General features: G+C 35.7%; 2 protein-coding genes across 3 annotated transcripts in view; both read right to left on the reverse strand.

Annotated features, from left to right (window-relative positions):
• LOC127869366 (uncharacterized) overlaps window positions 1–14,511 on the reverse strand; it is a 262,614-nt gene that overhangs the window by 247,034 nt on the left and 1,069 nt on the right. The window contains exon 2 of the mRNA XM_052411870.1: window positions 10,114–10,226. The gene's annotated coding sequence lies outside the window, so the exon portion shown is untranslated. The remainder of the gene's footprint in view (window positions 1–10,113; window positions 10,227–14,511) is intronic.
• Window positions 1–14,511, reverse strand: part of LOC127869364 (uncharacterized) — a 198,360-nt gene that overhangs the window by 139,336 nt on the left and 44,513 nt on the right. The window contains exon 4 of one of the 2 annotated variants that reach the window (XR_008044532.1): window positions 1,859–2,383. Coding sequence is in view for 1 of the 2 variants with exons in the window: in XM_052411869.1 (XP_052267829.1) it covers window positions 2,091–2,383 (293 nt within the window). In the remaining variant the exon portion in view is untranslated. Of the gene's footprint in view, window positions 1–1,444; window positions 2,384–14,511 lie in introns of those variants that run through there. The other variant, XM_052411869.1, reaches the window with a different exon arrangement.

Genomic DNA, 14,511 nt, shown 5'->3' on the forward strand with positions numbered 1-14,511 from the left:
TCAGTTTTAATATTAATATTTAATATATTAAATATTAAAATTAATTGCTTTCTTAAATAAAACTTGCCTCAGACGGTAGTGGTGGCATCGTGGATCACGTACATTACTAACAATGATTTTTAATTTCTGATAGAACAAATAAGACGTTAACTCGACAAGATTTTAACTACGAATGCAATTTTTGATAAAATTATTACTTATAAATACTTTATTTTCGCTGGCAATCAGTGTTGGATATTGGTTAACAAAACATCAAAATAAGCCATCCAATGTCTTAATTGAAATTGATCGCGAGTTCTATAAACGTGTCAATTGCCTCTTCGCTAATAGACCCCACACTACGCAGTTCGCTAGTTAAATTTTCGTGAGTTAAACACAACAGTGCAAATTATCAAAACGTACCCCTGCTTGTTACCACAAAGGTTCTGCTTCATTGCCTTTTTAATCGACACGATTTTTACTACCTTCGGTGGTGCGGCATGTTGTTTTTACTAGTTGCCAGCGCAAATTGGCAGTATGTCACGCGCAAAACGTAAAATCGTACGAATTGTTTTATGAAAAAGAGGAAAGATGTAAAAAAGCATACTAAAATTTATTTTTTCATGTTAACCTTTTCCCGAAAATGTAACCGGTTAACTGGTCGTTTCGGTAGGTTAACCGGTTAACCTATTGTATTCTTATTAAAAATGAATTCCAAACAACAGGAATGCTCGTTTAAAGGAATCAAAATTACAAAGACATACACTTTGAACAAGAAATGCATACATTCAGATGTTTTAAATATGTTGAAAGTATGAACAATTGCATAACTGTCACTTTTGCGAGTATCGCATAATACGGACATAACATTAGCTTCTTTGTCCGGCTGACAAGAATCGGCTTCTAGTCACCCTTGTATTTTTTTTATCAAACGGCACCGCATCGCATTTAGATGTTGTAAAAAGCGCACGCTCGTTCGACCAGAAAGCGGCTTATTCCGAAAACAATAACAACAACATGTAAGTAAAAATAGAAAAAAAGAGAATTTTAAAATCAGAGTATGCATGATAAAATGTAAGGATTACAATAAAATTGTTGCTGAGGGTGACTTTATGCTGATTTAAAGGTTGACTAGAGTCGGTTTGAAGTCACCCCCGGGTGACAGGAATCGTCTTCATGTCACCCCCGGGTAACCACAATCGGCTTCATGTCACCCGGGGGTGACTAGCGTCGGCTTAAAGTCACCCCCGGGTGACTTGTGGGTCATATCAGGTCGACAATGACCCATTGAGCATTTTGCTTTTATCTAATATAATCTGTATGCGAATCAAGAAATCTGGGGCCGTTATGTGCCTTAAAACCTAGGCGCAGCTTCATTATGCAGGATAATTCAAATGGCATACTTTACCAATGAAAGTAACGTCACATCGTACCAGTAGGTTCGATAAACAAAGGAAGACATGTGAATGCTTCACGTGTCGTTAATAATGTATTAAGATGTAATTTATATCAACTAACACACATTTATTTTCGATACTCTGCATTTTACGATCCATATTACATGTGCATATTAATATGTATAGCTTAATGTTTAAACGGTCATACGCACCAAATTTTTCTGTTACATCATCAAGGACTATTGTGAACGGAAAAAGAAGCACAACATATAAACGCATGTCAAACAAATGTGCGTACAACAAAAAAAAACGCATGACAGAAATTCTTGAAGTATGCACATTTGTTGGATTAAATCAGAGCACTCCAAATAAGATTGGGTGACAATTAATAGTTATTATTAACAAAGTTGATCTGAAGTAAAGCATGAATTTATAATGTTACCGATTTATAAATTTACTCGGTACGTAATGACTGTGAACACTTATAAGTGTACGGACTGTTTTTAAAGTTAACAAACAAAACTTAACAATCCAATAATACACGTCCGAACAATTAAATGAATTACGAAAACTAAACACTATTGATATTACCAAATATCAAACCACGCATGAGCACATTATACATGTTATGTTTAGACGCCCTAAATTAACTACGTTCTGTAGTGCATTGATTGAAATATGCATTGCATGGAATAACTGGCATTTACAACACAATTACATAAGCATCATATGACGTATCTCTACCAGATCATTCAAACGACTTCCTTCCCTATTCATCCTCTTATGGACCTCTATCACTAACTCAACTATACGATTCAATATCGCCTGCAGCATAGGATCCGACATATTGACCACACCATTCTCATCCTTGCACTGTATTTCTCTGTTCATGAGCTTCAAATACAGAAGTTCCATCTCAACTCTCTTCGTGTTATACCACATTAGTGGCTCTGGATGCGATATTATTGCCTTCCGTATCCTCGGCAATCTTAGTAATGCATTTGAACCTTCGTTCATCATCTCCGTGATAATATTTACCCATGTACATTTTTGTCCTTCATCCAGTCCGCATGCTGCCATTAGATTCCTTTCTGGTATCATATAATATGGCAGTTCGATCTTTAATATTGCCGTTCTTAATTTCTCCAATCCTTCCCGAAGCCAATAAAACAAACTGCTTTCATTGAACTGTGCCTGTGGATTGTTTTCCGCAAGCCACAATACAATGTTTTTCACTGTGTATGATGTAATTTCTTTCTTTACTGGCTTTAACACATCCTTAACAACCATTTTCAATAAAACATAAATGTAGACCTGGGTGTTATTAAGACTGCTCATAAGTTCATTCTCCCCAGTATTAAAACAAATCCTCCATTCTAGATGATGATATTCGCTACCCGTAAAACCAACAGGTGTCACAAATGATCCCATAGTTACGACTTTGCGAACGATATCCGGTGGTGGCCAATGGCGAGTTCGCTCTGCCCATCTCGATAGTATGACAGGACAATGGCAGCGTAAAGAAAATACATTGTCTATATGATATGGCCCTGATGAACTCGGCATTGATGGCCCTGCACGTTCATGGCGAATCTCGTTTCGCCCAAATGGTATGTCTTTAGCAACATCAACAAATAAAGCACTGCACAGGAGGACACGCCCATTTTCATCTTCACACAGAGCATCACAGATTATTGATGGAATAATGTCGCCACGTCGCTCGAGTAAATTAAGCCTAGAGTGTCCGTGGTAGCACACGCCGGTGTTTAATGTAAACACAGTAGTCTCCCTTGGTAATTTGTCAGAATCAACACCATTTTCTAAACACATGATGCCTTCTACAACAAACATCCTATCACAGTCACTTTCATAGAAGCATGTAAGCCCCTCTGCCTTGCTACCAGTAGTGATCATCGATATGATACCAGGCCCTATAGCATTCATCAGCCTATCACCTTCCCTGTAGGCGTCTCTCCGTGCCTGTCTGATGGGACGCCCATAACCGAGACAGTTCATCAGAGTACACATCTCTAGTGAGGCATTTTCACACTGAACCTGATAGTGATGAAAACATTCAAATCATAATATGCTCCTTAAACAATATGAAACGGTCCATAGCAAGCCAAGCCTACGCGTCCTATACAAATCCATTCATGTTATAACACAATATGTTCTTAAGAAATTAAAATCATCTAAAAACTGACTGAAGATGTTAAATCTGTTTAAGCTTCAATACATAAGTAATGAGTGTGTTTATCTCGAAGATATAGTTTGACTCGTATACAGGATAATCAGATAATCAATGCAGAATAACATCAACGCATAGAGCTTGAATAATGCAAACATTTATTACTGAAGAAATTCACAACGTAAAAAGAACGTAAATTGTACTCATAATCAATTTTCCGCAATGTTATTTTCACATTAAATACTGATATATGTATTTGAAATATGTATGTATAATAATATTTTACGAAACCGACTTGTGATAGAACTGCACATACACCATTACTTACAGCTTCTACGTGAACTGCACATACACCATTACTAACAGCTTCTACGTGAACTGCACATACATCAGTACTTACTTTACACTTGCATGTGAACTGCACATACAACTGTACATGCAACGTGTATGAACTGCAGATAAACCAGTACTTACAACTTCTATGTGCACTTCTTAAACACCAGTACTTTCAACTATCGCTGCAACTTCTACGAACACTGCACATACACCAAAACATACAACTTATATGTGCCATGCACATACACCAGTAATTACAATGTCAGTCTTATTGTCTATGTGTATTGTATATACATCAGTACTTAAAACTTCTACTAGCACTGCACATAATCAGTACTTTAAACTTCTACGAGCACTGCACATATGCTAGTACTTTCAATTTCTACGAGCACTGCACATATTCCAGTACTTTAAACTTCTACGAGCACTGCACATATGCAAGTACAACAATGTACTTACAACGTCTACCTGCACTGCAAATACATCAGTACTTTCAACTTCTACTAGCACTGCACATACATCAGTACTTTAAACTTCTACGAGCACTGCACATACATCATCACTTTCAACTTCTACGAGCACTGCACATACATCAGTACTTCCAACTTCTACGAGCACTGCACATACATCTGTACTTCCAACTTCTACGAGCACTGCACATACATCAGTACTTCCAACTTCTACGAGCACTGCACATATGCCAGTAATTTCAACTTCTACCTGCACTGCACATATGCCAGTACTTACAACTTCTACGAGCACTGCACATACATCAGTACTTTCAACTTCTACGAGCATTGCACAAACACGTGTTTGTTTATTTTTCAATATCTAAGTAAACTGTAAATACACCACTTCTTGAAACTTTTACATGAACTGCACACACACACATCAGTACTTACAACTTATATGTAAACCTCACATACCTAAATTCTTACAACTTCTATGTTAACTTCATATATACACCAGTAACTACAACTTCTACATGAATTGCTTATTCACAAGTACTAGCAAATTCTAAGTGAGCCACACATAAACCAGAACTGACAACTTCTACGTGAAATGCACATACACCGGAACTGACAACTTCTACGTGAACTGCACATGCACCAGTACTAGCAACTTCTACGTGAACTGCACATGCACCGGATCTGACAACTTCTACGTGAACTGCACATACACCGGAACTGACAACTTCTACGTGAACTGCACATACATCAGTACTAGCAACTTTTACGTGAACTGTACACACACCGGAACTGACAACTTCTATGTGAACTGCACATACACCAGTACTAGCAACTTCAACGTGAACTGCACATACACCGAAACTGACAACTTCTACTTGAACTGCACATACACCAGTACTAGCAACTTCTACGTGAACTGCACATACACCAGTTCTAACAATTTCAACGTGAACTGCACATACACCGGAACTGACAACTTCTACGTGAATTGCACATAAACCGGAACTGACAACTTCTACGTGAACTGCACATACACCGGAACTGACAACTTCTACGTGAACTGCACATACACTGGAACTGTTAACTTCTACGTGAACTGCACATACACCGGAACTGACAACTTCTATGTGAACTGCACATAAACCAGAACTGACAACTTCTACGTGAACTGCACATACACCGAAACTGACAACTTCTATTTGAACTGCACATACACCAGTTCTAACAACCTCTACGTGAACTGCACATACACCAGTACGAGCAACTTTTACGTGAACTGCACATACACCAGTACGAGAAACTTGTACGTGAACTGCACATACACCGGAACTTACAACTTCTACGTGAACTGCACATACACCAGTACGAGCAACTTTTACGTGAACTGCACATACACCGGAACTGACAATTTCTACGTGAACTGCGCATACACCAGTTTAACAACTACTACGTGAACTGCACATACACCGGAACTGACAACTACTACGTGAACTGCGCATACACCAGTTTAACAACTACTACGTGAACTGCACATACACCAGTACGAGCAACTTTTACGTGAACTGAATATACACCAGTACGAGCAACTGTTACGTGAACTGCACATACACCGCAACTTACAACTTCTACGTGAACTGCACATACACCAGTACGAGCAACTTTTACGTGAACTGCACATACACCGGAACTGACAACTTCTACGTGAACTGCGCATACACCAGTTTAACAACTACTACGTGAACTGCACATACACCGGAACTGACAACTTCTACGTGATCTGCACATACACAGGAACTGACAACTTTTACGTGAACTGCACAAACACCGGAACTGACAACTTCTACGTGAACTACACATACACCAGTACTAGCAACTTCTACGTGAACTGCACATACACCGGAACTGACAACTTCTACGTGAACTGCACATACACCAGTACTAGCAACTTTTACGTGAACTGCACATACAACGGAACTGACAACTTCTACGTGAACTGCACATACACCAGTACTAGCAACTTCTATGTGAACTGCACATACACCGGAACCGCCAACTTATACGTGAACTGCACATACACCGGAACTGACAACTTCTACTTGAAATGCACATACACCAGTTCTAACAACTTCTACGTGAACTGCACATACACCAGTACTAGCAACTTTTACGTGAACTGCACATACACCGGAACTGCCAACTTCTACGTGAACTGCACATACACCGGAACTGACAAGTTCTACGTGAGCTGCACATACACCGGAAATGCCAACTTCTATGTGAACTGCACATACACTGGAACTGACAAGTTATACGTGAACTGCACATACACCACTTCTTACTATGGAGTGACGACTGTAAAGGCCGCTGTTACGTGGGATACCTTCATGCTCCGCCTTATCACGCCATGGATCATCTTCCGCCATCTGTACAATTATGTTAGTAAAATGCGCATTGATTATAAACAAGCTTAGTTGTGTATTTATTTCGAACATAATTGATTACATACATACATCATAGCATCGAACGTCATTATGTTGTTTAAATTACTTAATATTCATCATGTCCTACCCTACGATAACGATTAATCTACTGATATACGCACACAAAGTTATGTAGGGAATTCATTTATGTACTTATATTTTTGTATTTATAATCCATTACAAGTATTGTATAAACACTTTAAATAATTACATACACAAGTATGTATCGGCAAACATGTGACCAGCATACTCATTTAATAATTCAAAAGTTTAATATAACACTACGTGTCAAATGCAAATTGTATGTTCGTACATCATTTTGATTCCATATGTTTATAGTAGTTGTTTAAATTAAGCCACGCGTATAACTAACACTACACGCATTTATGTGGGTGATGTACTTATTTGAATGTACCATGTGTTGGGAATTCAAACAAGGCCGTACCCAACAGTAATAGTGTTGATATATACCTGAATGTAAGTTATGTTAATGGAACTACATCAACACATAAAACTTGTTAAACCTTTTTCTAAAAGGTCATTACTTTAATCTTTTTTTAAACAAAAAACCCATAGCTTTCAGTGCTTGCCCATTTTGTTACAAATACAAACAACGAAATGGTAAAAGTTAAATATAATGTTTGCTATTAAAATACCTTACCGGGTTTTCAATGCGTAAAGTTATATTTTTCATAATTTATCTTGTATTTGCCATCGGATGTCATCAAAATTTGGAAAATTAACAAGTGCTTGATAGTGTGATTTCTTCTACAACCTAAATTTGATTTGGTCTATGATTCGATTTATTATAATTAAACAAGTAACATCAGAACACAATTAAGTTACACCATGACAAATCTAACAAAGGCCTGCCAACAAACAACAGCAACAATAACAAAACAACAACAACAGCAGGGCCTTGACACAGGATTTAATGCAACAACAATGGCAATAAGATTAATATTATCACATAAGTGTGACTTAGCTACTTATAAAAGTTTTTAGTTGACACAGAATTATGCACTACTGCTAAATCATCGTTATATTGAATAGGCTACGGCCCATATTAATATTTATAATTAATAATATATAATAATATTATTATTTGATTGCTTAAGAAATAATTGGCGTGTACAAGCCTTGGTTATTTCTGTAATAAGCAACGGTTTGGAGTTCCGATGCGTAGTAATTAAACCAAGAGGGCGCAGCCCGAGTGGTTTGGTAACAAGCATCGGAACGACGTACCGTTGGTTATTACCGCAATAACCAACCCTTACACGTCGATTATTTCGATTTTAACAGGATTTCATTAATAATATATCCGCGATTTAAAGGTCATAAATGAGAATTATATTAACCGAACGTCCTCCACTTTTCCGAGAAAATGTAACGTCACCACAACAATGAAAACCAAATGACGTCGTCTTCATTTATAAACAGTGCGCGGACAATCAAAGTCACATCGTACTTACAACCGTTGGTATATCGGGGTAATAACCCACGATAGGCTCCTTTCTAATTCTAATGTGCATTCGTGTGCGACTGTGGTAGAATTCGCAATAACGGTGATCGATTGCATATTTTTCTTTATGTATTTCATTCCAATACTACAGTTTGATTTTCATGAACATGTTTACTCAATTATATTGAAAGTATATTTCACACTTTTTTATTTTGTAAAGGCTCACTTTATTGAATACCCTTGTTTAATTAACACATAATCGACGGGTAACCGTTGGTTATTGAGGCAATAATCAACGGTACGGAGTTCCGATGCGTAGGAATTAAACCACGAGGGCGCATCCCGAGTGGTTTGATAACAAGCATCGGAGCGACATACCGTTGGTTATTACCGCAATAACCAACGGTTACCCGTTGATTATTTCGATTCTAACACGGTTTCATTAATAAGTTATCCGCGATTTAATTGTTATAAATGAGAATTATATTAACCAAACTTCCTCCACTTTTCCGCGAAACGTGACGTCATCACAACCATTAAAATCAAATGACGTCGTTTTCATTCATAAACAGTGCGACGACAATAAAAGCGCCGTCACTTTAAACAACCGTTGGTATATCGGGGTAATAACCAACATTAGTTTTCCTTCTTTGTATATTGAAAACAAGTCACGTGCCGTGGTAGAATGATAATCAATAAAGCTTTAACTGAAATAATTTCATATGTGATTTTTACCTAAAATATATGTACATAATGTTAACGATTTCCTTTCAATACAATTTAAAGCTATGAAAGACTATAATTTGAATTTTCAAATTATATCATTTTGTATAATATGTGAATATATTTATTGGCCCCTTAAACTAGCTAACTTGATTAATAGTGAGTAACAGCAATTAATAGTTATAATTATTCCGGCATCTTAAAGATGTCTTAGTCATAGAACTAAAATTCTAAGTACACATCCAATTAACTATTTAAACTTTCATAATTATTGAATGGTATGAGTCTGTTTGATTGTATTACTATGACTAAAACGTCTTATGGCGTCTTTATGAAACCAGAATACTTATAAATATGAATTGCGAGTATTCACTGTAAAATAGATTGTCGGAAGATTGTTTATGTGACCAACCATAGATACAACTTCAAAATCACATGCCTATGCAAATATTAACAAAATTCAAGTCACATATGAATTAATAGCTCCTTTACAAGTTGATAAACATGTGAATAGGTTTCTATAATAAAAAAGTAGCATTAACCCATTAAATGATTTGGATTATCATAAACACGTATTAATTCACCATCCTTTTCCTTTGTATTTACCGCAACGGTTTTCGCTTTTGTTTACCCCTCACCGACTCTTTGTAAAGAAAACGAATAATGTTTCAGGCACACAAAGCCACGAACATTATCACGGGCATTTTGACTGCGCAATGTGTTCTTATTTACATGTAAACACTCGCTTATAAAGCATGTTGATTGAATTCTACTATTACAGGCTAGTGTATCTTTGATCATCATTTCAGGAAGTGACTCTTTGGAGCATTGTTTAACGAAGTTTGTGTGGTCCTTTCATAACTGAAGCTGAATTATATGAGGGATATGTGTGTGTCCTTGCTCTCCTATATAATTAACTTACTAGACTGCCGAAATTAGAGACTAATTTGGAATAATTTCTGCTATTGCCTACAACGGAATTTGGTATTGTGCTGTGGGTGGAGAAGGAAGTGTGTGTGTGTTTGTGTGTGTGAGTACACTGAGAAAACCCCACCTGTCCGTTACTATGGCCACTTACCTTATTCACATGCACGGGGAGCGGAGATTTAACTCGGATCGTCTTTAAGAGAAGCGCATGTACCGACCACCTCGTTAACAGCCAGCAAATTTCGTTCAGCAAGATTAAGAATCCTTCAATGAATTTAAAGAATCTACTAAACATCATTACAAACAATTGATCATAGTTCATTTAAGGTAACCTGTAAGACCCAATTTCGCAGTCCATCGGCTAAAATTAAATGCGCAAACGAGAGGGTATGATTGTTAAGTAATGCTAGCTTTAATTGACGTATTGACAGACAATGCATATGGTAATTTGTGTTTAAAGCTATACAAAACAGCCTCGGCTAATAAAGCAATTAAGCTATTGAAGTTGCTGATAATTGTTTATGTTGAGGAAGTGTTGAAATGTACTCGAAGACTTAGATTAAATCAAGAACATATGGTTGGTAAAAAGGCGCTTAAAGTCATGACTACATTTTGATAAAATACCATGACTTTAAACATTAGACAAAAATTATAATGTCAGTGTTTTAACTCCTTTGTGGGTTTGACATTAAATAATGCTTCAAAAGTATGGAGTTTCAAAAAGTCAGATGATTGAACGCTTCATTAAAATTTTTACAAACATTGTTTCATATCTATATAAATACGTGTTATGTTTCTGTTCATTGAGAATTAGGTCGATATCAATTGTGTGTAAACGGACTTGTTAACATTATGAAATATTGGTTGAATTCTTAAAAACGATGATAATATTATGCAAATTTTTACAATAAAGTAAACGATTGTAATAAAGGTTATACAAATTGTTTAACACATGCTAAGAACATAATACATAATTATTAATAAGGTAATGAATTTGAAAAACCAAACGTTGTAAAAGAAAATATATTTGTTAGAGAGTTTAAATTTAAACGTGTTAACAAATTTAAACACAAGAGGTATGATTAAATGAATAAAAATTACGTATTAGATATGCATACAATTTGTAAAATCTCTCTGGCAAATACAAAGAATATTGGCACTTTTGCGTTTGTTTTGTATATACTTTGGATACCGCGTATCGGTGTAGTAAGTCTGTCTTCAAATAAAAAATATCGTAATAAATAAAAGAAAACAGATTTGTTCGTTGTTATTTTATTCATTTTGTAAAGAAATTAAGTTCCATTATGATATAATCGCCCATTTTTTCTCAATATCGACTTGGTTCTGCTTACAGTCGGACGCCATTTTGTTTGTAATGAAGAGTACTGCGTATCGGTGTATTAACGGTTAGCATTGTGTAGATTACTAGCATGAAGTTTGAACCTGTCATTGGTGTACTATATAAGAGTAATTGTTAGTTGAATAAAATAATACCACTTTACCATTTATTTCAGTAGCATGCATATGTTTATGTTTAAGATATAGTATATATATATATATAAATAGAATATGTGCATTTTATAAAAACATAACAAAATAAACTAAACATTATTACATATTTCAAAAACAACAACAACTTAGCAATAAGGTTACAATATACTAAATACTCGTTTCATGTAGATACTAAATACTCGTTTCATGTAGGGCTGTACTCTCTAAAAAAATATCATAGTTGACTCGAAGGCATGTTTTACATCTTAAACTATTGTTCGGGTTTTATCTTTCGGAGATAATGGTAGGGCATAAATAGGTGTTCACGACCAAATCCCTGAAATATGATAAACTTGGAGACTTAAGTAAAGCCTTGCACTGAAAAAGGTTACATTCCACTAAGAAACGGCCGAAAAAAAATTGCAAAAACAGTCGATTTTGATTAGCGTCAAGTTCTTTTTTGGTTTGAACATGACATATCTTTTTTATTGCATAAATCGATTCCGCTTAGAATGGCCTTTAAGAAAAGGTATGGCTATGGGGGTCTCTATGTGCAAAATGTTGCATTTATTTTCGCTTAAAGTTGTCGCTTTTACATTGAATTATATAGGGAAACTATTTAATATATTGTGACCTAAACGCAAACCTGGCCTAGTCACAAAGGAGCTGTATTTACAGAAAATCATCCTTTTTGGGGTGGGATATTACGCGTTTTGGCAAATGTTACGGAATAAATGCGTTTGTTTCATGAATTTAAGGAGCATTGTGAGTTTTTAAGAAAAAAATGCGTTTTCAGAGGAAAATAAGAAAAGAAACGTACAAAAACTCGTCTTGAGCATCTCAAATCGCAACAATTTGTGCTGAAAGAACTCATGAACACGTTTTAATAGTTGTGTACTTCTTTTTCTACATAGCTTGTAACAATATTTCAGTATTTTGACCGATTGTTATTATTTAGGGTAATCGCTTTACTCCTGAACGCCCGTTATAAATCAAAGCTCCGACCGCGAAAGCCAGATGGTTTATCAGGCGTTAAAATAAAATGCATTTTCAAACATTTCTACGTGAAAGATCGGTCTGAAATTTGGCATGCACATAGAAAATAGGTTTATAAGTATCGAGAGGTGCTTATTTTTCGCGATGTTAACAGTAAATGTTGTCTTATAGGTTACAATATATTAAATACTCGTTTCATGTAGGGCTGTACTCTCTAAGAAAATATCATAGTTGACTCGAAGGCATGGTTTACATCTTAAACTATTGTTCGGGTTTTATCTTTCGGAGATAATGGTAGGGCATAAATAGGTGTTTACGACCAAATCCCTGAAATATGATAAACTTGGAGACTTTAGTAAAGCCTTGCACTGAAAAAGGTTACATTCCACTCAGAAACGGCCGAAAAAAAAGTTGCAAAAACAGTCGATTTTGATTAGCGTCAAGTTCTTTTTTGGTTTGAACATGACATATCTTTTTTATTGCATAAATCGATTCCGCTTAGAATGGCCTTTAAGAAAAGGTATGTTTGTGGGGGTCTCTATGTGCAAAGTGTTGCATTTATTTTCGCTTAAAGGGATCTTTTCACGCTTTGGTAAATTGACAAAATTGAAAAAAGTTGTTTCAGATTCGTAAGTTTTCGTTTTAGTTATGATATTTGTGAGGAAACAGTAATACTGAACATTAACCATGCTCTAATATAGCCATTGTATGCATCTTTTGACGATTTTAAAACCTAAAAATTATAAAGCGTTGCAACGCGAAACGATTGAATAATTTGGAGAGTTCTGTTTTTGTCGTTAAATTTTGTGAAACTACGAAGATTGCTTATATAAGGTATAAAATACGTCTTGAATGTGTACTCGGCGGAATAGCTCAGTAGGCTAAAGCGTTTTTACTTCAGGACTCTGGCAGGACTCCAGGGGTCACTGGTTCGAAACCTGCTCCGGGCAATGTTCTTTTCCTTTTTTTAATTTTTTTCTTGATTTTTTACTGGAGCTTTTACGATCCAATGTTTACATTTATCAATATAAAGCATTTAATGAATAAGTTAAAAAAATGCCAAAATCTGTGAAAAGGCCCCTTTAAAGTTGTCTCTTTTACATTGAATTATATAGGGAAACTATTTAGTATATTGTGACGATAACTTAAAACTTTCTAGTCCTCTAGTGTCAATATAGCTTTTACAATTTTACATCGACTTCTCCCCAAATCAAAATGACGATAGCGGGCAACTGAAATTAAAAAAAAAAACATTAATTGGACACACCCCGGAAAATTATACGAGAAAAGGAATCATTTATTTCAATTAAATGGTATGAAGTTGAGCGTGTTATAGTCATCGCAGTAGCATGCCCTAATCTTTTGCACGACGGTTACATTACTATTCACCTCTGTGTTGGGCTCAGAACGGACTATTGTTATGAAAGCGTCTCATTTATGTCATGATCATTCCAAGCGTTCATCATTGAGGTTACAGAATACTAAACAATCTCTTGCACGACGGTTACATTGCATTCACTGCATAAAAGAAAACCATCTCATACCGTGATATCTTATATCAGTCTTAATTCATTATTATAAAATTGAAACCAACATACATACACACGTCGAAGCAATTCCTAACGACTCAAAAAAATATGTTCAATTGTTTACATTTGTGAAGTGCGTGGAATGATTCCATCTGCGTAAATGGGCAATAAATTAGTTCCAAAGAGTTGCATTAAAACTCGCAAGTTTTTGCACGATTCATCGTATTTAAAAGTCATATTTCTTAATTTAATGCATGCGATCTTAAATATCCAATCAAATATACGTTGAATGCGTTTGTTCGGTTTTATCTATTTTATAGACAAAATGGAGGGCTGAGCCTTTCGCAGAGTTGTATGTGAGAGCAAGGAACGACAACTCTGCGTGGAGATTGAGCATGCCCATATATGTAAAAATACAAAACCGTCTAATACGCGCTTCACCGTGTGACGTCATTTTACTATGGCATGTTTCTATTCGGTAAAATAGCAATCGAAAAACGTGAAATACTTTCGCATTGCTTAACAGAACTTAT

The sequence above is a fragment of the Dreissena polymorpha genome, chromosome 2 (genome assembly GCF_020536995.1).
Source record: "Dreissena polymorpha isolate Duluth1 chromosome 2, UMN_Dpol_1.0, whole genome shotgun sequence".
NCBI lineage: Eukaryota > Metazoa > Mollusca > Bivalvia > Myida > Dreissenidae > Dreissena > Dreissena polymorpha.